The 20,748-nt window shown below is 44.9% G+C and overlaps 1 protein-coding gene across 9 annotated transcripts in view; it reads left to right on the forward strand.

The window, feature by feature from the left end:
* Positions 1–20,748, forward strand: part of LOC102073785 (NEDD4 like E3 ubiquitin protein ligase) — a 61,468-nt gene that overhangs the window by 17,745 nt on the left and 22,975 nt on the right. For 4 of the 9 annotated variants that reach the window (XM_074533785.1, XM_074533786.1, XM_074533787.1 and 1 more), the window contains exons 2-5: positions 1,331–1,404; positions 8,553–8,634; positions 10,133–10,171; positions 11,146–11,199. In XM_074533785.1, coding sequence (XP_074389886.1) covers positions 1,331–1,404; positions 8,553–8,634; positions 10,133–10,171; positions 11,146–11,199 — 249 coding nt within the window. Of the gene's footprint in view, positions 1–1,330; positions 1,405–8,552; positions 8,635–10,132; positions 10,172–11,145; positions 11,200–12,631; positions 14,110–20,748 lie in introns of those variants that run through there. The other 5 variants (XM_026798426.2, XM_074533784.1, XM_026798427.2 and 2 more) reach the window with 3 other exon arrangements.

Raw genomic sequence — 20,748 nt, forward strand, 5'->3', positions numbered from 1 at the left:
CATTGCCTTTTGTATATTAAAACTGCTCTAGAAAACCGGGCACATGGTACTTAGGAAATGTCCACTATGTGAGTCCATTGGATTGTTCTTTTTCACATGCTGTTTTGTCACCTCTCAGGTAAGCTTTGGGCTCTTTTGGGGAAAAATCCTGTTCCCTAATTAGAAAGTACCTTGTGGTGTTAAGTGCTGCTGGGGAGAATACCAAACGCCAGGTTTCCAGGAAGGATTTTTGTCTCAAGTGTTGTTTTGCTGCAGCCCAGCTCCTCAGGCAGGACATGTGCCAGGGTGGAACTTGCCCTGCAGACAGGTTCAATGGGACTGTTGTTTTCTGATCCTCTGTCTGTGCCTCCTTCCAGAGGGGTGAGTTGGGCTGCCCCGGTATGGCTTTACTCTGGGGCTGGTCCTGACCTTCCTCACAGTTGGAAAAATCCGTGCCAAGACAGCTGACACAAAGCTGTGTCTGGCTATCAGCTGCCCAAAGCAAACAGACCGGGAGAAACCTGTGGGAAAGTGTCATTGTTTTCTGAACCGGCTTCAAGGAACAGAGTCTCAAGTTACTGTAATTGAATCCAGTATCTTGCAGCTCTGGGAGGCTTATCAGAGGAGAGAAGGTATCACTGATACGGGGGACTGCAGAACCTGTTTCTGTAGAAGACTTTCCAGGTTTCGTTTTGGTGGCCTCTTCCTGTTGCTAAAATGCAGTGCAAGAAACCAAGGTGGGAAAAGGCCATTTTTACTGATGTTCCTCAGGCGCTTCATGCAGTGAAGGGATAAACCGAGCATCAGGCTGATGCTCCAGTGATGTGCATCTGCAGCACTTGCCATCTGTCAGTGAATGCTGATTTTGAGCTCTCCACGTACACCAAGGTGGTGAGACGGGCTTAAAAAATTCATTTTAAGTATTTCTTTTTAACTGTGCATCCTCGATTTTTTTACACTGCAGACATCTCTCATTACTAAAATGTTATGAATAATTTCCCTTGTGTTTGAAGAGTTTCAGTGTCAATGCAGAATGAATTTGTGGTATATGGATCACTCAGGATGTGAAATAGCCCTGTTCAGCAAATACTCTTCTGCTTTTATTGCTATTATTGTTACAGTATTATTGCTATGATGTTATTACTGTTATCTACTTCTGCTCTGCCTTTATTGAACTCTTAACAGCTCTGACTGGAGTCGATACTCCTCACTCAGATAAGCCTTCCAAGAGGTGGTTCTTTTCCAAATCCTCCCTAGGACAGACTCCTGCTATCTGCTAACCTTTTGCCAGCTGCTGATCTGCCAAATGGCATAGAGAATAAACATTAAACCCATTTCTTTTCTGTTGCAGGAGGAGTCTCGAATCCTCAGGGTGAAGGTGGTTTCTGGCATCGATCTGGCCAAGAAGGACATCTTTGGAGCCAGGTGGGTGTTGTGCAGCGCCTGTGATCCTTGGAACATGAGCGGCTGGGCAGGGCCAGGGCCCTGCAGGTGCTGGGCGTGCAGCTCTGGCTGCTCCTGCCCGCTCCCTCCCTCCGCTCTGCCAGCCCGGGAAGCAGCTCAGGGCCCAGGCTTGCAGAACCCAGCCAGGTGGTAGCTGGGGGACAAGCTGCTTCTGAAGCTAAAATGAACCAAACCCAGTAATTTTCTTCTTTTGAAGGTTCATTCAGGCTTGATGTTCCTGCTCTCTTAAGCCTAAGCATGACAAAGTGCTCTACTGCAAATGTTCCAATCTACTTAGAAGGGCTTTATCTGTTGGAAATTAGTGGTAGCCAATTTTAGCTTTTATTGAAATGACTAATTTCTTAATGTATGAATGAGCCTCCCTGTGGGTTTTCCTGTATTTATTTAATGATGCTTACAAATTGTTCATTAGCTTGTGTATCTAGCTTAAAACTACATGAAAGCAGCAATTAAAAGTTTAATCAACTTTAGTATTTTGGGTGAAATTTGCAACAAGCGTTCCTTTGGTAGCTGTGTGCAGAATATGGTATGCCAAAGCTTTTTTATTTTCTTTCTTCAAATGTGTTGTTTTGAAGAACAGTTTTTGATGCTGACCTAAGCAACATAACTTTTATCTTTCAAAATGCATGAAGTTAAATCCAAAGTGTGATTGGTACTGAATCCTGTTGATGCAGCCGTTAACATATTTTAAGGAAATTGGTCTCAAGATCAGTAGGATTTCCATAAAAACGGAGTTAATAACAGACTCCCTACATGTGTTTTTAAATTTGTTTGAATCTTTCAAATGAGTTAATGTACAGTGATTTGAAAACACGTTGGCATTGCAGAGCTGGTGGAGCTGTGCAGGGCTTCAGACTGGAGCAGAACAGTTACCGTGTTCCTGCCTGCCTGTGAAGGATTGGCTACAAGGTGTGCATTGTGTTTTGCATCTCACTGGGCTGTTCTGCTCGCTTTTAATCAACTTTACCATTATAAAACACTGCCTGTGGGCTTGCAGGGCCTGAAAGCCATTTCCTTCTTGATTACATCTAGGGAAAGTCTCTGACAGTGTAGAGCACTGGAGAAACTTGTACTTTTCTTCTGAGGATTGTAACAGTAATGAAATCTCAGTGCTCTTGAGTTTGATTTTTTTGGGCTTCTTTTTGACTTAGGAAATAATTTTAATAGCAAGTAAGGATACCTTGGGACACTCAGGGGAAACCAGCTTGCTCTGTATACTCCTTTTGTGAGCAAGGCTGCTTGAAATGTGGCTGAATTCTTTAATTCATGTGTGTTCTGTCACTGTGGTTCATGATGGGAGGAGAGCACATGTGGCCGTGGCTTTGCAGGTGACAGAGATGGCAGATGTTTACCCTGTACTTATTCTTTTAAGTCTGCTATCACTTTTCTAGTCGGCTTTGAGTTATGGTATGTCTGGTTTTAACTATTGGAAAACTGGATCTGGAGCTCTCTCCTGCAGCACGTGTGCTGCCTTGGAACTGGATTGGCTGAGAGCCTGTTCCCCTTTGGTACCGATGGTTCCCCTGACAAGCAGAGACAAATCCACTGAAGGGAGGTGCTATCATAAATGAATCAAACTATTAAAAACCATTGTCTGGCTCCTGAATGCCTCTTCAGCACTTGCACGTGTGCCAGAGGGAGAGTGCCGTGTGCGGCCTGGCCGAGGGAGGTCCTGGAGGTGGAACAGATCTGGGACTGAATTCCCGGAGCCTCTTGACTAGAGGGCAGCTGCTCAAGTAGGGGAGAGTTCATACTCTGTTGTTGCTTTTTCCTTTTCCTAGCTGCTTTGCGGTGGAAGTTTTCCCAGTGCAGTGGAAAGGAAATGTTATTAACACTGGGAAGGGAAAGAGAGCCGCAAGCACACGTGGCTTTCCCTGGGGAAGGAAGTGTGCTCCCATAAAAGCTGTGGGGTGCAGGGAGCAGCCGGGGGCAGATGAGTGCAGTCACTGCTGGCTGCAGAGCAGAAACGTGCTGGATAGTCGATAGTTGTGTTTGTGAACCGGTAATGTTGGTGCTCCTGCAGGTGTGTGAAATGAATATCGGGCTGCCCGGTGGGCACAGGCTGTCAGAGCACCCTTGACATCGCTGCGGGCTGGCCCGGGGCTGTGCCCGGCAGCAGAGGGCGCCAGAGAGTTTCCGCTGCCAACCCGTACCTGATGGCTTCCCACCAAAGTAGGCTTTCAGGCTTTCCACCAAAATCAGCAGCTTTTTACCCATTCCTACATGGTATGGTCTTTAGAATGCGCTGGATATATATTTCAGGAGCTTTAAATGGAGAAATGCTGCTTTTTCGAGGATGTGGTCTTGCTACTTAATAAGAGGACTTGGTAATAATTCCTGACAGTTATAATGTCATGGTGAAAAATAATTCTCATCAGATAGTTGCTTAATGGAAAAATTGTACAAATACAGAAACATCAAATGTTTCTTGTGGCTTGAAGAAAGGAAGCTTCTGCATTCAGCTCCCCAGCTTTCCCACCTGCCTGCTGTCTACTGTGAGCTGTGAGATTACCTGAATCTGATATCTTTAAAAGAAAAAAGGGGCATGTCAATAAAATCATCTAAGGAAAATATTTTGGTCTGAAATATTTAAGGCAGAACTACTGTGCTGAGCTTTTCCCTTCCAGAATTCAGGTGTCATGGAGTTCTCTCTCTCCTTCCCCACCCCCGCTGGATTTTGGAACTTGTTAAGGTATTTTGGGAGTGTGAAATGGCATAGGAAGATCTATGCATACATCAGCCCCTCAGCTCCAGGGGCTGATGTATGCATATTCTGTTAGAGCATTCATTTAACCTTTGCAAAAAAAAAATTACCTCAGGGAGGAAAAAACCCCATATTTACACTTCCATCTGTTTGGGAAGATTAAAATATTCTTTATGCTCTGGGAGACTTCCAAGAGAGCAGGAATACAAAAGGAATCCATCTCGTTACTCCTTATTAGAACATAACATGGTAAAGGAAGGTGGAGACACTGGAGGTGGGGTTTGAGGTATAATTTTTAACTCCTTTTTTCACCCACAGGCACTTTTTCGCAGTTGTCTGTGATGTGAGTCATTATCTCTAGCAGCTCTTTGCTAAAGCCTTGCTGCATTTCTTGTAGAGTCAGAAGTGTGAGCCTTTCTTTGCAAAATAAAACACTAGAAGGGAAATGGGAGGTCTGTAAAATGACTCTGGGATTTGGTATGGAAGAATGCGATTTTGGGATGCTTAAGCACAATGGATTGCAAGCTTGACTTTTCGGTGAAGGATAAGGTAAGGTTTTGTTTTCTTTTCAGAAGCTGATATTCCTTTATCCTTGTGTATTGGACACTTTGTGTCACAGGACATGAGACTTGTACGGCAGTGAGGTCAAAATCTTCCCTCTGTTTGAGAAAAACTCTTAATGGCTGTTACTCAGTACAGGCAGAAAGATGAAACCCAGAAGGCTCGTGCTAAAATAAAAGCAGGGAGCAAACACAGCCAGTGTGCTCTGGAGTATTCCTTGCAGTTAATTGTTCTGTATTGTTATTGTACTTCTCCTTACTGTGCAGGATGGGGAAGGTCACCGGGGGAATGGTTATTGGAATAAAATGACAGTGACTGTAAGAGGCTCTGCCTTAGAACATTGTTTTTGCTGCTCTCCATAAAGCTTGGTTAGAAGTGTCTCATTATAATTCTAATCTTCTTTGAAGATGCATGTTTTAGGAATTTGTTTCCCTCATCTCTTTGGATCTAAAAGTGACTAAGCAAAACATTGGAATTTAAATAAATTTGGAATTTTTAAAGCTAAGTGCATGCACAGCCAGAGTTTCCTCTAAGTATGATAGTATGATTACCTTTTGTCAAGCATAACCTGCTTTTCAGCCCCGATGTTAACTGCTATCCAAGGGCTCCCATAATTTTGTGGAGACTCCTTGAGATGAGTGTTTTTGAAGACAGTGTGTGTCACTGATCTGAGTTTGTGAGAGTTTGGTGTTCTTGAAGGCATGTTGTGTGTAAAAGCACATTTCCCCCATACAGCCCCCAGTCTGCAGGTTTACCAGAGTGTCCCTGTGCAGCAGGTCGGTCCCTGCAGTGCTGAGTGCTGGGCACCTCTGCCCCCAAACCTGCCCACAGGTGGAGGGACCCCCAAAGCAGGCAAGCCCAGAGCCCTCAGCCATCCAGTCCTGTGGGGAGGAGGTGGCTGAGGCCTTCCCTGTTCTTGGCAGAAATCTGAAGGTGCTCGTTTTGGGGATCTTTGAAACACTCAACTTCTCTGACTTAGGAGTACGAGGAGGCACATGCCCTAAGGGCTCAGTAAGGGGGTGTTCTGTGTGTACCTGCACTGAGGAGAGTGCAGCTGGGCTGCATGGAGTGAGGGGATGGATGAGCATTAACTGAGAGCCAAACAGTGGTCTCCTCAAGACCAGGGAAAGGATCTGATTGGGATGTGGCTTTGAGAAAGAGGCTTCTCTGCCTTCATGTTGGAGTGTGCTGCTGTTTCTGCAGCCAGAATTACAGGAGCTGCTGATGAATTCTTTCAGATATGTGAGGCAGAAAAGGGGTAGCATAAAGGGAATGGTGCTGTGTTTCTTACAGAAGCAAAATTATCTTGTGCAAGACTGTTCCAAAGGAAACTAGTCGGGCTATTTTGAAATGCAAAGTTTGCCTGCATGTGACAAGCCTGGCGTCCATGCACTTGCATAACAAGTGTTACTAAATTTTATATGTGGGGAGGCGGTTTCAGCTTTTAAAATAAAAATAGAGCCATGTAGGCCTTGGTAGTTCTATTGTTCTTTTACATGTGCCTGTGCTCTCCACCCCCTTCTTTTAGAGCTTAAAATAAGTAAATAATACATCATGTCACTGGCAGAAGCTAGTTTGAGACTTGCTTTCAAAACTGTTTCAAAAGTATAGAGCAAATGCGATTCCAGACTCAAGTGAACAAATGGGACACTGTTCATTGGCCCCAGTTTCACACTGCTCTAAAGTAATGTGATTTTTAAAGGAGGCTGATCTTCTTTGAGATTTTTTGCTGGAGTTTTTAAGTCATCAGTGCTTTTATTGTCCTCCAGAAGAAGAGCTGGAAGCATGCCTTTTCATGCTGAGATTCAAATGAAAGGTGATAATTATATGTGTACAGTTGCATGAGCTTTAAGAAAATGCCAAATACTGCAAGTTGACAAAACCATGGCAAATACCTCATTCTGGATGTCTGAGGGATTCCTGAGATCAGGAAAAGGAGCCTCAGATTGTTTTGATGGCTGTTCTGCAAAACTCTCTTTGTACTAAGTTGTGATTATGATTAGTATAACTTTGATTATTAGCATCATTTTCTTAGGATTCCCTTTTATTCTATAGAGAACTCTTATCAGCTTCAAGGTTCTCCTGATCTTGGCAGGTGCTGATGTTCTCTTCAGGTTTTGGCCAATCATATTTGGATAGATGAGATTTGGTGCTTTCAATAATTTTCGATTTTGTAGGGAGGAGCATTTAAGATAGGTGTCCCCAAATCAAGTCACCTTCATCTCTAGCAAGCTCAGGTGTGCCCCTGGGGGTGGGCTGCCCGGGGGCAGAGCAGGTGGCTGCAGTGCAGGGCTGTGTGAGACACTTCCACTTGGGGCAGTGTCAGCTGGCCTTGCTCTCCAGATCGTTTTGAGTAAACAAATGCATGTAAGTAAACAGTCTCAAATATCCAGTCCTTTGGGTAAACTCCAGCTTCACCTTCAGCACCAAGAGCTTGGCTGCTCAGCTCAGTCTGACTCACTCTGTCCTGCTTTTAGACCAGGCAGAGTCTGTTCAGTTAAGGCAAAATTTCCTTACTGAAATTTGTAATAAACTTGATCATTCTCTAGTTTTTTTCAATAGAAAAAGATTTGAAAAATAATCTTTGCCAGTGTGCCACAGTTTTCATTTTCTGTAGGCAGAAGATTCTTCCAGGGTATTTTAGCACTAAAAAATTGTAGTATTTCTAAGGGTTCCTGAAAAGAGCATTGTCTAGGTATGGATTGATAACCCAAATCTGGGAGGATACCTGTAAATATTAGTACGGTACATTAGGCAATTCAAAGCAGCACCAGCATTTCTTTATAATCACAATGATGCTTTGCTTTCTTCTAAACATTGCTGCTTAATGCTCAACCTAATTGCAGATTAGGTAGATGCATTTGTGTGCGTCTACTGATAGGAATAATCAATGCCACAAGATGTCTTGTTTGTTCTTGTTGCCACCTTTGTGGCATTTTGTATTCAATAGATGGAACATCCAGTATCATGAACATGCAAGCGCTGCTTGTTCTGTAGCAACACTGTCACAAAATAGTTCCTTAAATTCAAAAAGTATCAGCATTTCAATTACGTGGTTGGTAAATCTGAGTGTCTGGTGGTATTGTCAGTGTCTCTCATTGATGCTTTCAAGAAACCTTGGGTCACCATCCAGCAGAGTGTGCTGCAGCCTTGAGAGGGAAGCACCAGAGCAGGACAGGGTCTTGGTTTTACTCAGGCACCCATTTCCCCCCTTCAAGCAGAGGCTCTGCTCTGGTTCCACCTCCTGACATTGTACCCGTGTGAGGTTCATCTGTTCCTGCAGGATGCTCTTTCTCCCAGCTTAGAGCACAGAACCGTGGAATGGTTTGTGTTGGAAGGGGCCTTATGGGGCATCCAGTTCCACCCTCTGCTGTGGGCAGGAGCAGCTTCTACTACAGCAGGTTACTCTCTGCCCTGTCCGAATCACTGCTGTCACTGTGCAGCTTGGTTTTATGGTTCAAAACAATTATAACCACTGCTTCCAAATACTTGCTGTTGCACTTGTGTCAGCCTCCAGGGGTTAGGTGCAGCCAGTCTCTCCCAGGCTCCCATTTTCCCTGCCTGGTTTTAATGGAGTGGCACGGGCATGCTTGTGGGCAGGAGCTGTGTGGGAGCAGGGACAGAGCTGCAGGGAATGATCTCTGCTGCTATGGGCAGGGTTTTGCATTCAAACACTCATTTTCAATGTGTCAGTAGCTTACCAGAGTTCTGAGCTTTCACTGAAGACAATTCCACTAGGAGTGTTTGGAGGTGCTGTTGTTGCCCAGTTAAATGAAAATTTCCTTCTGCAATGCTCTTTGGCTGTACAATTGTAGGCCATTAAATCTGATGTCTTCTTTTACAGTGACCCGTATGTGAAACTTTCCTTGTATGTAGCAGATGAGAACAGAGAACTTGCTCTTGTGCAGACAAAAACTATCAAAAAGGTATGTACATACTCTCTGTGACTCCATGGCTTTGGAAGGATTAGGAACGCTGGAACACAACTGTCTAATGCAATGCAGCACTAATTAAAGCCATTACACACGTGTATAGCAACTGGATAATGTGCTTGTCTCCGAAGCAAAATCTGAGAATAAGTGCCTGTGCCTCAGTTAAGTTTGCACTTTGGCTCGGCTCACTAAGAGTGGGGCCTGGAAAGGTGGGACAGATTTCTGTGAGTTACCAGGCATTTACCAAAGACTCTGCTGCCTTGTCCATCAGGTTTCCTTGAACTCTGTGGTCAAGCAGCATTCAGAATGAATGGATTATCAGTGGGCAGTAGTGCCCTCAAAACTCGTTGTTAGGCCAGGGCTTTGTTTGGTGAATTGTATGTACCCTCTCTTGCAACAGCTGTAGCATTTGATGAATACAAGTGCTTAAAATGTAACATTGTTTTCCTTACTGCTTCATTTTAATTTATGTTTACTGAATACATTGTGCTCCTTCAGGGAAACAGCTGAAAGTTTCTCTGCGCCCACAAGCCCGTCCCTGCTCTTCCTGTCATTGATTCACCTGCCCTTTACAGCGGTCTTTTCTTCCAAAAAGTGTTTCCTGCTCTGCCATGAGCTCCTGTATTCCCAGTTTGTAGAGAGATGCAGTATAATCAGCCCTCTTGTCCTGCATGTGAGGAATCTCTTGGATCTATAGCAAGGAGTAAGATAAACAGCCAAGATTCCCCTTCTCTGCTAGAACAGAATTGTCGTGGGTGTAAAGCCAATTTTTCCTGTCAGCTCTGCCCGTAAATCTTTGCTGTGTGAGAGCATGAGGGAATGATTTGGCATGAGCACATAAACATTGGACATATTGTCCAATTGTTTTTATACTTACCCAAGCTTGAATTGCCCAAATTACTGTTTGTAGTTCTCATCTCTTTTTTGTCAATTTATTATGTCATGTTTGAGCTCACTTCAGCTGGCAATCTGTATGCACGTTTGTTTTAGTCAGGTTGTCAAAATTAAAATCCTTGGGCTGGGAGGACATTGGAAGAATATCTTACCTATTCCAAGGAATAACCTTTTTTTCTTATGTTTTGGTTTTTTTGTTTTTTTTTTTTTAATTTTTATTTTTATATCACAGTATAAATCTGAGCATATTCTTGTAGCCCTAAAGTACCTTTGTGTTTAAAAAATTCGTCTGGGTTTAAATGAATCTTGAGAATGAAATGTCTTCAGATTTTATTTCTATAGGTTCTCAATGATTTGTCTTTTAATCATCAAATTCTATTTTTATTAAATGTCTATTTTTAGGATCATCTGACTCAAATATCCTCCCACATTTGGTTAACTCAATAGAGAATTTCTAGTTGGCAGTATATTTTTCAATTTCTTTTATTACATGCTTTTCTTTCTCTTCTATTTCCCTGAAACCTGTCACTTGCATGTATGTTTTTAGAAAAACAGAAAACATAAACATTAGATGTAAATATTGTTATTTCTTTTACAGACCCTGAACCCTAAATGGAATGAAGAGTTTTACTTCAGAGTAAGTTTCTCTTTATTTGCAGTCATTATTAGAACATGCACAGCTAATCTTGTTTCCTGTTTGTTTATCAGATAGATTGTACAGCTGATCTTATTTTGTATTTGTTTATATGTTTACTCCAAAGACCTGCTTGCCCTGATGTACTTACTGTTGTGTTTCTGAGGGGATGGAATGCTCAGCAGGAATTGGCTCCGGGTTCCTTGGAAACTGTTTCCCAACCTGCAATTATATAATTGTGAAGGGCAGTAACTTTGCTACTCGGTTGCACACAATATTTTTCCAAAGAACAATTGACTTCTAGTGCAGCTGTGGCTCCCGCAGAAGCAGGTCAGGCAGAATTTCAGGGGGTTCCAAGCATTCATCTCGCAAAGTAATCCAGCTTGAAAAGATTTTCTGAAAAAATAGATCAACTGGATCAAACACTATAAAACTTGTTTAATAGCAGCTGGTTTGTCTTTCTGACAGGGTTCTTTTTATGTTTGATTTTGTCCTTTTAAATGTTGGCAGTCTTTCTGCTTCAGTTTAAGTAAATAATTTTCTGGGGATATATTTGCTGGTTTATGTGTTGGGGAGATTTCTGCTGGGTGTTCTTTCCAAGGGTGCTTGCTAAACGGGCTAGAGATGGCGAGCAATAGACAGTCAGAAACATATCTGAATATGCAGTTCTGAAGGAAATGCAGCAAAACTCTTGCTCCTTGTAAATCAGTCAGTCAGGGAGCCCTGATAGTCTGTCCTGGGACTGGGCTCCTCTGCCAGGGAAATGCAGTAACTGAGCACAGCAAATAAAAGCTTTCATGTCAACTGCCAGGCTCTTCCCAGTTACAGTAAGGTTCTGATGCTCCAATTCAAGTAAAGATTTACATCAGACCTGTTAGTCCTGTCCTAATTACCTTGGTTTGATTGCTGCCTGAGCTAGCACCCAGACTGTTATTGGCAGCTCCTGTACCTGCAGTGACGTGTGGATTTTCTCACAGGTAAACCCAACCAACCATCGGCTCCTGTTCGAGGTGTTTGATGAAAACAGACTGGTGAGTGCTTGTCTTAGTTGTGTTATACTAATCACAGCTGATAGAAACGCAACACAGCCTAGAGGTGTCTTCAGACAGTTGTTTCAGTGAGTGTGCCAAGAAACACAAATAGAGGTGTAAAAACCATTTGAGTCTGGGACTAAAAGGGCACTAAAGTCTCAACAGAGTAAATGTGATGGAGCCTCATTTTGGATGCAGAGACTGTGTTGTTGAGTAATGTGTTTTAGCTGAAAAATAAGGTAATACCAACACCTGTGCTTCTACAAGGCAATCTCCAGGACCATTGCTGTGTGGAAGCTGTTCACGTTTTTGTTGCGTCTCATAATCCATATAAAAAACTGTGGGATTGTGCTGGCTGCTGGCAGTTTGATCAGTTTGAGCTGCCATTGCTCTTGGGATTGGTAATTTTCTGGCTTTTGAAAGCAAGCTGCTGGCAAGCAGAGTTCAGATGGCAGAGGGCTGACCCGTCACATACAGGTTTTCAGAGCTGTTGACAAGATTTGGGCTTTTCAGTTCTCGCAGGGAGCAGCTGTCCAGGCCCTGAGATGGAGCTGCGCTTCTGGTTAACCAGAGTTTCTTTTCTGGTATGTGCTGAGAAGTGTGTGCACCCTTCACGTGTGAGTGCCCTCAGGGCACTGAATATCTTTGTTGTAGCAGAGCTGATTTAGGGTGGTTGCTTCACGTTCTGGTGTATCCTGTCTGCCTGTCCTCCTGAGCTCTGCTGGCTCTCGCAGTGTAACTGTACTCGGTGCTGGCAGTGCCGCGTGTGGTGGCATTGCTGACTCCCTCGCTGGAGGCCAGCCAGGAGCAGGCAGTTCTGTGCAGGGTCTGGGACAAATCGGTACAAACGGACATGCAACACCCAACGCCGCTTTTCCCTCACCTGTACTGCCTGGTAAATCTGGAAAAGGAGCTTTCTGTCTTGCTCTCCTGCATGCTTCTGCTGGTTTTACTGTGTGAGGGATCTTTGCCATATGTATGATTGCTTTGTAATTTGTAGTTGCTCAAAGGGAACCGCAGGTTATATTGCTGTTGGGGATTTTTAAAGGCAAAAGTTTTTTGCTTAACTGCATTATGAGCCTGGTTAAAATGGAAAGCATAACCGTGTTGTATTTATTTCTGTCCTGCCATGACAGCCCAGAGCTGTAACACACCCATGTTATGCTTGAAAGAATTTTCCTCATTTGCATGTGGTGTAGACTTAAACTTTTAACACAAAATGGAAGTGTTCTGTTGTAGTTACATTTTTCTGCAAGTGCTTTCTCCAAGTGTGCCCTGTGAATCTGATGTGGTTTAGATTTATCGCAGTGCTGAGTGTATTCGCTGCCTCCGTCAGCTGCGAGAGCTTTCCCGCTGGGGCCGCTCCTCCCTGATGGAAAAGGAGCAGCTGGGAAGGTGCTGTTTCAGGCTCTTGCTGGCATTACAGAAAAAAAAAAAAAAAAAAGGAAAAAACAAACTCCTCACACACACTTACATTGGAGAGGGGGAACCAGGCCACGTGACTCCCACCATCCTACCCTATGTCACCGTGTGTGTAGGAGCGCTGACTGCTCCTGCCCAATCATGCCTGGAATGCCGCTTGCCACTTGGGCTATTTCTGCTATCTGTCGCTCCCAGGGCTGCAGTGCTAACCGTTTGGCAGATGGGACACTTTTTCTCGGAGTTCATGTCTTTGGTTTTTAACTTCTGGCAGTGCCTGAATTGTTGCTGTTCTCCCTCTCCTTTTCTCCTCTCTGTAAAACCATGGCCCATCGGCTGCGGTTTCATTTTGGCTCTGGGAGAAGCAACACAGCTCCCGAATCGGAGATCCTCGCCCGGGAGAGAGAAGATGACTTTTTCATGGCATTCCACACCTTGCCAAGAAGAAGCAGCCCTCACGCCTTCTCGCGGCACGGGGCGGAGGATGGCAGCAATGGAGGCTTGCACGAAGCGGGCTCCTTGAAGAGGAGCACATCCATGTTTATCCCGCAGCTGCTGAACGGCGTGGACGCGCGCCCCACCAGGAGCTCGTCCATGCAGATCTCGCTGCAGCGCAAGGCCGCCGACGGCTGCGCCGACGAGAGCGCGGCCCCGGACTCTCCGGAGGAGACGCTGCCCTGGAAATGCTCAGACTTCAGGGAGCGTCACGCATCCCCCGCTGAAAAGCGCTCTTCTCCGAGCGCTCCACAGGTGACTGCTGAAAGTTCTTCACCCAGGCTGCTGGAAGAGTTAGGGCAGCAGACAGACGGAACTGTTTGCTGTAACCGTAGAATGTTTTGTAGCGCTAATCCCCAGAGCGAGGAGGCTCTGCTGACTGCCCAACGAGAAGAAGCAAGTGAAGCGGCTTCAGGCTTAAACATAAGCGGTGTGAGGATTCAGCACCGGGCCTCAAGTGCTGAGGTGCCTCAGGTTACTCTACTTCCCCTTGGTCCTGAGGCTCCAAATAGTGCTCCCACCTCTGAACCCCGGCGCTGGTCCTTGCAGCATGTGCCAGATCTGTCAGCAAATTCAGGGAAAAAGTTCTTTGTTCTCCAGTTACAGCAGCCACAGACCAGCAGTACGGGCACAGGAGGTGGAGGTAACTTTGGCTTTACCGGAACCAAAGGGGACAGATTGGTCAGGTACCCTCGGATACGGCTGGAAAGGAGTACTTCCTACCCCGTCCAGCCACCAGCAGAAGGAGTTAGCCCCACAGGTGATGGGCTGAATTCGGAGCTGCTTGGAAACAACGGGAACAGGGCAGAAATACCTAGAAGCAATTCGGTAGAGCGGATGCCTCAAGGGCAGGGATGCTTGTTTAAAATCAGACCTGATCAAAACATGAGGCAGCAGCACTTCAGGATTCTTGTCACACGTGGGCCGGAAGAGCAAAGTCAGGGTGTTGGTAAGGAGGGTCGTGGCACCCCGTGTCCTGCGGCAGCCGGCCCCGCAGTAAGTATGATGCTGGGTGTGCTGTGCTGTGCTGTGCTGCTGAAACTCAGATTGCCTTACAAAGGCTGCCAGGCTGCAGCCAACTGCAGCACTTCCATTGGCAGTGCTGGAATGTTCTGCCTTTCTGTGGAGCAAACCACAAATCAGCTTTATTTCTAATCTAATGTAACTTTGCTCTCAGTTAAGATTACATCCAGAGTCATATTTTCGGATCTTACTGTCACATGTTTCTTAATTCACTGTTATGTCAGCTGGAAAGATTTTTTTTAAATCAGAGCATTCAAATAGCAAATTAAATGTTCCTGTTAGTTCAGTTGGCTGGGATCTTACTGCATGAAGAACTCTTTGTACACTCTGGTTTTAAAAGTCAGAATACTTTGGCACTTTCTAAATGTAATGGACACACGTGTACCTCTACACACTTCCAAAAAAGTATTGTAATGAAGTAGTTGTTAAAACTCTGGGAATCTTAGGGTGATTCCAATCAAAGTACTGACTTAGTTAAGGAACCAGGAAGTCTGAGGAAAAAAGAATCTTTTTTAGTAATTTCTTATAGTAATTTCTTATATTAATTTTTCTTTCTTCCTTCTGGAAGTGAAAAACATGTCATGCCTTTTGTATGCCACAAGTCCTGATCCAAGTGCAAGTGGCTTGGCACAACTCAGTAAACAGTCTTCTTGTTTGGATTTGCTTCAAGCTGGTGTTAGGGTGGCAAAATTAATCTTCTGGGTTTGCGTTGTTACAGCAGGTGAGGATTGATGGTTGATGTTTTTCAGCCACTTTTTCAAAGCCCAAAGTAGGAACGAAACTGAAGGGTTTGGATTAGTCATTTGCTTAAATTGCTTTGCTGTGCAATCCAACACGGCCCACTCGAGTTCCCGGCTCGGGGGTGCTGTATTTAGCAGAGCGAGCTCTGGCTCCAGCTGTGGCACGGGCTCCATGGCTCCTGCGCTCTCAGGCACTGAAATGCAGCTCAGGGACAGCTGCTCCCTGCAGCAAGGCCAGGGCTGACTCTGCAGCTTTCCCATGGAAAAGCTTGTGGATGCCGTGCTTTGCCAGCCTTCTTTCTGGGGGCTCTTGAAAGCGTAAAATAGAAAGAAATCCCTTCCCGGAACACGTTTGGTTCCAGGACACATAAGGGAGCAGAAAATATGTCTGATTTTCCTTTCCTCTTTATTATCCCTTGCTCCTTTCCCAGACCAGCCGTTCATGGAGACCCACTGCGGCCAGTTCTGTAAGTAGCTGTGGGTGTCAGACCCAGCACAGAGGCAGCAGAGGTTTGCAGAGATGTGCCCTGGGGTCTGTGCAGCAGTTCTTATTTTCCTAAAGCATCTCCCCTCCAAGTCCCTGCTTTCATCCCCCCTGGAGTAACAATTCCCATCCCAAGGACGTGCTTCAGTGTTCCCAGAGGAGAATGAGGAAATTTGTTCCTCTGCTCTTGGTTTGAGTGACCGTGAGGAATGGATTGAGGCAGCTGTGCAGCATGGCAGGCACAGAGGTGCCCAGCCCGTGTGGCACTGCATTCTGCAGGGCAGACACTCTCAAAGGAAAAGAACTAACTGAAACTTAAACATTTGTGGGGTGTTTCTTATCCTTGTAGTAAATCCAGAAATACTGTGGGTAGAGGTGATGGACTGGGCAGGATGCCATGGGAAGTGTGGGGGATTGGAAGCGTTTTGGTGCGAGTTTAGTTGCATTTTTTGACCACAGAACATTACTTGTTAAGGTGCCATTTTTAATCTGTCCCACAGAGGTTTGTTTGAAAGATCTGTGATGTGAGTAAGGGAGTGCCTGAAATACTCTTGAGCTGAGGGGAGAGGTTGCCATAGTTGATAGTGTGAAAGAAAAATAATTGTGGTGTGTCCCAGTGCAAGAAGTTTGTGTGGATGTGATTGATATAGGGCCTGGGCCGGGGCTGGGAGCAGCAGCTGCTGCAGCCTGATTTATCTCAGAGCAAACATCCGAGCGGGCGTCTGCAGTCCTGCTGCTCCGGGTGGCTGTGACCTTTCAAATATCTGCTCTTTTACACAAGTGCTTTGGGGCAGGCAGGATGTCTTTCATTACCAGACAGGGTAAAATATTAAGTAAAGGCTACGCTCATGTCAAGCTGTGAAAAATTTTATTTGGAAGCCTTGTTGCAAATTCTTTTGCCTGCTGCGATATTTTATATGCCGTGCAATAGAATGTCTGTGCACTGTGCATATCCCACATACTGCTGTTGTTTATCATTGGGAGCTGTGAGTGCAGAGCTGGATTTGTGGGAAACACTTCAAAAATGTCTTGGACAACTGCTGGAGAGAGCTGACAAAGGCATCTTTGTGAGCAAAAACCAGCGTGCCCTAACAAAGTGTTGCAGGAGTAGGGCTGAATTATATTTAGTAAACAAACAGAAGTGGCACCTCTGGGTTTGGCAAGCCTGCGTTTCTCACAGCTCAGCTCTTCCTCTCCTTTCTCCGAAATCATTTTAAAATAAATATTGCTCCTGCTTCAGGGATTGCTACCTGGACCCCTAACGGGCATTTCTAGGAAATAATTCATGTGGCCATAGCTGGAGGTTTAAATGGTTCAAATGAATAGTGCAGTGAATTTCCTGGCTCTCCGCTTGCCCTGCAAGGAGTGCAGATGGCCATCTGGAAAGCCTCTGCTCTCTGCAGATAAGGACTTTGTTGACAGCTGCAGGTAGAGGATGATGAATTCCATTCCTTGGGTCTCTGTTAAGGACAAAATCAGTTCTTGTCAACCTGAAATCACCCTTCTTGATTCTGTGACCATCAGCTTGCAGGCCTGTTCTGGAGCCCGCTGGCCATTGGGGAGGGCGCAGGGGGGCACACTCAGACCTGGGCAGAGCAGGAGCTGGTTTTCAAGGCAGCCAGTACCGAGGACCTGAATAAATTCTGCCTTTTTTCTTCTCCCTCTCTGGGTGGGAGACAGATAATTCATGGCCAGTAGTGTAATTAGCTTGCAGAATTAAGAAACCCGTCTGTAACTTTTAGTCAAGTTTTCAGAGAGTCAAGAATTGGCAGTGCTGTCTTTTTACCTCATCCCTCCGCATTCCCAGAGCTCCCTGGGATTCTGAATTTTGTGTCAGGCATTTTTCTTTTTCTCCTTGAAAACTGTATCTGTCGGTAGTTCTCTGTGAAGAAACCAGAATAAAACTTGGAGTAGCAGAGATGGAAATAGTATCACTTTTTTAAATAGCAGTAATAAACTCCTTGCTCCTGCATGGAAAATCTGTGTGTGAGTTTGGGTACACAGCAATCTCTAAAGTGGAGAATTTATAATGGAAATGCTGACACGGGTTTAACGCTGCAGGTGCCAGCCAGAGCTGCCTTGCTGCAGATCTGGCCACAGAAAATTACAGATAAGAAAGCAGAGAGTGTTGATTGCTTTTTGTGCTCTTCAGCTGGTTTTCTATTTGAGAAAAGCTGTCAAGTAATGATGAGTTTCAGAATGTGCATGTTTTGTACGCATATACAGAACAGAAGTTCTGCACACGAACTGAAGTTTTTAGTTCAGCAGCTATTCCAAAGCCAAATCTGTCCTGTTTAGTGAGTTTCCAGGTTAAGTCTCATTGTAAAATACATTACTGTATGTAATGTCTTCATCTGAAGTCCGGGGTCAATACCAGGATGACATTGGGAGCTTCCAAAAGTCAGCAGTTATGTACAGAAAAATAATATAAACTGGCATTATGACCAGCCAGGATTTTGTCTCTGAAAGGAATGAAAAAATTAAAAGGGTATATGGGAGAAGCTTCCAGAGCTGAAGGCAAAGGAATGAGTTGTTCAAATGAAATTAAAATTGCACTTTGTGCTGTGGTGTGAGTCCAGAGCTGTCAGTGCTTTGGTGGGAAGCTGCAGCTTCCTTTTAACCTGGGATTTATTTTAGAAAATAAATCTGATGCTGACTCTGTGTCGATGAACACATGGTAAGAGACAGAAGCAATCACAGATTCTTGTTTCTGCCCTTTTTGCTCACCAGTGAGTCATGTGCTGTCATACCTACAGCATTAAAAAAGAACAGGTAAAATGAGAAATATTAGGAATTACCCTGCATGTAATTTAAAACATAATTAATTATTAGCTTGGATGTTATCCGGGGCCTAAGTATACTTTTGTGAGTCAGCTCCGTGCATAAAAATTGCATAACGAAATAAATTCTATTTCCATTTTTGAGCAGTTGCCTTGTCTCTGAGGTGAGGCTGGATTCCAGCAATTTCTGAAGGGGTTTAGTAACACATGAAGTATGAAAAAGAGGTATTCAGTATTCAGTTAATTTGCGGTGACATTATTTGAGGTCTATTACATGTTTTTAATTTACTGTATAAAAATACCTGATCTTAACTGAGCAAGTGAAATACAATTTTCTATTGTTGTTTGCAGATGTGGGGAATGGCACGCTGGCTGAGTAGGGAAAACCTTCCAGGAAACATTGCACTGTGGGAACTGGTCTTAACAGATTTGTTTTGGTCTGATGTCACCATTTTTTAATATCTTTTTGGCCTTGCAGCAGCGCCCCAGTGCAAATGTCTTACAGGAAAGCAAACCTTACCTGCTTTATATTCAGTGAGGGAACTGAATCAATCTACTCTTGCTCTGGCCATCCCCCCAGTAAGCCTCACAGTGTTTTTTCCTTAGGGAATCAACATTGCATTGTGCTGGGGTTTGGGTATTTTGTTGTCCCTTCATGAAGGTTCAGTTAAAAAGAGGAGGGAGAGAAGAGTTTCTGTAAAGTGGATGCACCTTTATCCCAGGGTAGGACCTGAGTGGATGCACCTTTATCCCAGTGTAGGACCCGAGTGGATGCACCTTTATCCATCTGTAGGACCTGAGTGGATGCACCTTTATCCCGGGGTAGGACCCGAATGGATGCACCTTTATCCATCTGTAGGACCTGAGTGGATGCACCTTTATCCCAGTGTAGGACCCGAGTGGATGCACCTTTATCCATCTGTAGGACCCAATGCCTGGCCCTGCTCAGGAAGGCCTGGGAGGGGATGGCAGCCGGAGCTGTGGGTTCCTCGTGCCCCCAGGTGCCGAGCTGGCTGTGCTGGGCACTGTTTGTGTCCCAGCATTGGCTTCCAGAGGGCCTGCTTGGGCAGGTGACATCACTCGGGCTCCTTGTGCCAGGTGCAGCCAAAACAGATGCGGGAAGGGGAGGGAGGGAGGGAGGGAAGAATGCGGAGCCGCCGGCTGGCAGGGCCAGCTCCATTCTCCACGGAGCTGATGTGGGAGTTGGCACCGTGTGTTCCCTTCCCAGCACAGGCAGGCTCCTGCAGAGGCTTCCTGGGAGCTTGGGGCTGGCCAGAATTCTTCCTTGCCTTTTGTTCTGCTCCTAAATTTAATGGGGATTGGCCTTCTGACCAGACGTTTGCAGCCAGTAGTGCTGGAGTTCTGGCTTCTCTGGTTTTTGCTCTAATCAAATCGTTGTGCAAAATTCCAGAATACAAACAAAATAAAATAAAAAATAAAGCGTGGAACAAACTTTTCAAGTTTTTTCTGTGTTCTTGAAATTTCACCCAGAGAGTTCATATTACCAGCTACCCACTGGGTTTTCAACTGACTGCAATTTAAATTATCCACCATAAATATCTGGCAGTAAATATTAGTGACTGATCCCCATAAACAAGTCAATATCATCTTGGCTCTCCTTTCTGTTATAAACAAACGTCTTGCTTGAAAATCAAGCAGGTGTGAAGGTTCTTGGTCTCAGCAAGGAAAAAGTACTTGGACATGTGTAGGTGTAAATGATTATTAATTTGCAGGAGTTAGGAGTAGTTAATGTCCAACTAATAAGCATGTCAGGGGCCTAAGCATGAAGTACCTTACTGTTCCCTCTGGTCAGTACACAGCCATGTTTCCCCTCAGGATTCTGATTATTACCTAGTAGAACAGTCTTGTGTCACAGAAAAGTGGCCTTAGAACTCTTACAGTGGATCTTGCTTTTTTCCATAACATTAGGAAAATCATTAAAGCAAAAATATGATGTCACATATTGCCAGGCCTAATGCCTTCTTGAGTGTAAGTGCTGCTGGGATCAGCCAGTTGAAAGAACGTACTTAGTACCTTTGGAAAATTCAGGCTGAATAAATGTCAGCGTGCTTTCCCTGATTCCATTCCAGCAATCTCATTTCCCTGCCTGCAGAGCCTTGCACGACTTTGATTTCCCTGCCACGGCTTCTCTGTTGTTTAACCTCAGCCCACATAGCTAAAGCACTGCATCATGATCCAGAAAAGGCTGGTGATGCTCCTGATGTAACAGGGCTGCACCAAGGTGCTGGCTGGGGCTGCTGCTCTGCTCATCCCTGGCACTCTATAGGGCACTCCCACACCTGGGGAGAGCAGAGCTCTCACAGCTCTGCTGCACTCCTGGCATGTCAGTTTTGAACCAAGGCCTGATCCTGCATGATCACTGAGGTGAACTTAAACTGCACTTTGCTGGACTGTTGCTGGGAAAGATGTGCACCCTCAGCTTCCCCAGAGTGAGAATGCCTAAATTGTAGAGCTGTGGAGGCTTGCATGAGAAAATTCTTTTCACAGACAAAAATACTGAATACCAATATTAATATAGTAGCCTCCCCCATTTTCTTACAGATGTATGTGTACAGTCAAATGTTACATAAAGACTGAGTTTTAAAAG

The sequence above is a fragment of the Zonotrichia albicollis genome, assembly GCF_047830755.1.
Source record: "Zonotrichia albicollis isolate bZonAlb1 chromosome Z unlocalized genomic scaffold, bZonAlb1.hap1 SUPER_Z_unloc_1, whole genome shotgun sequence".
In the NCBI taxonomy this organism is placed as follows: Eukaryota; Metazoa; Chordata; class Aves; order Passeriformes; family Passerellidae; genus Zonotrichia; species Zonotrichia albicollis.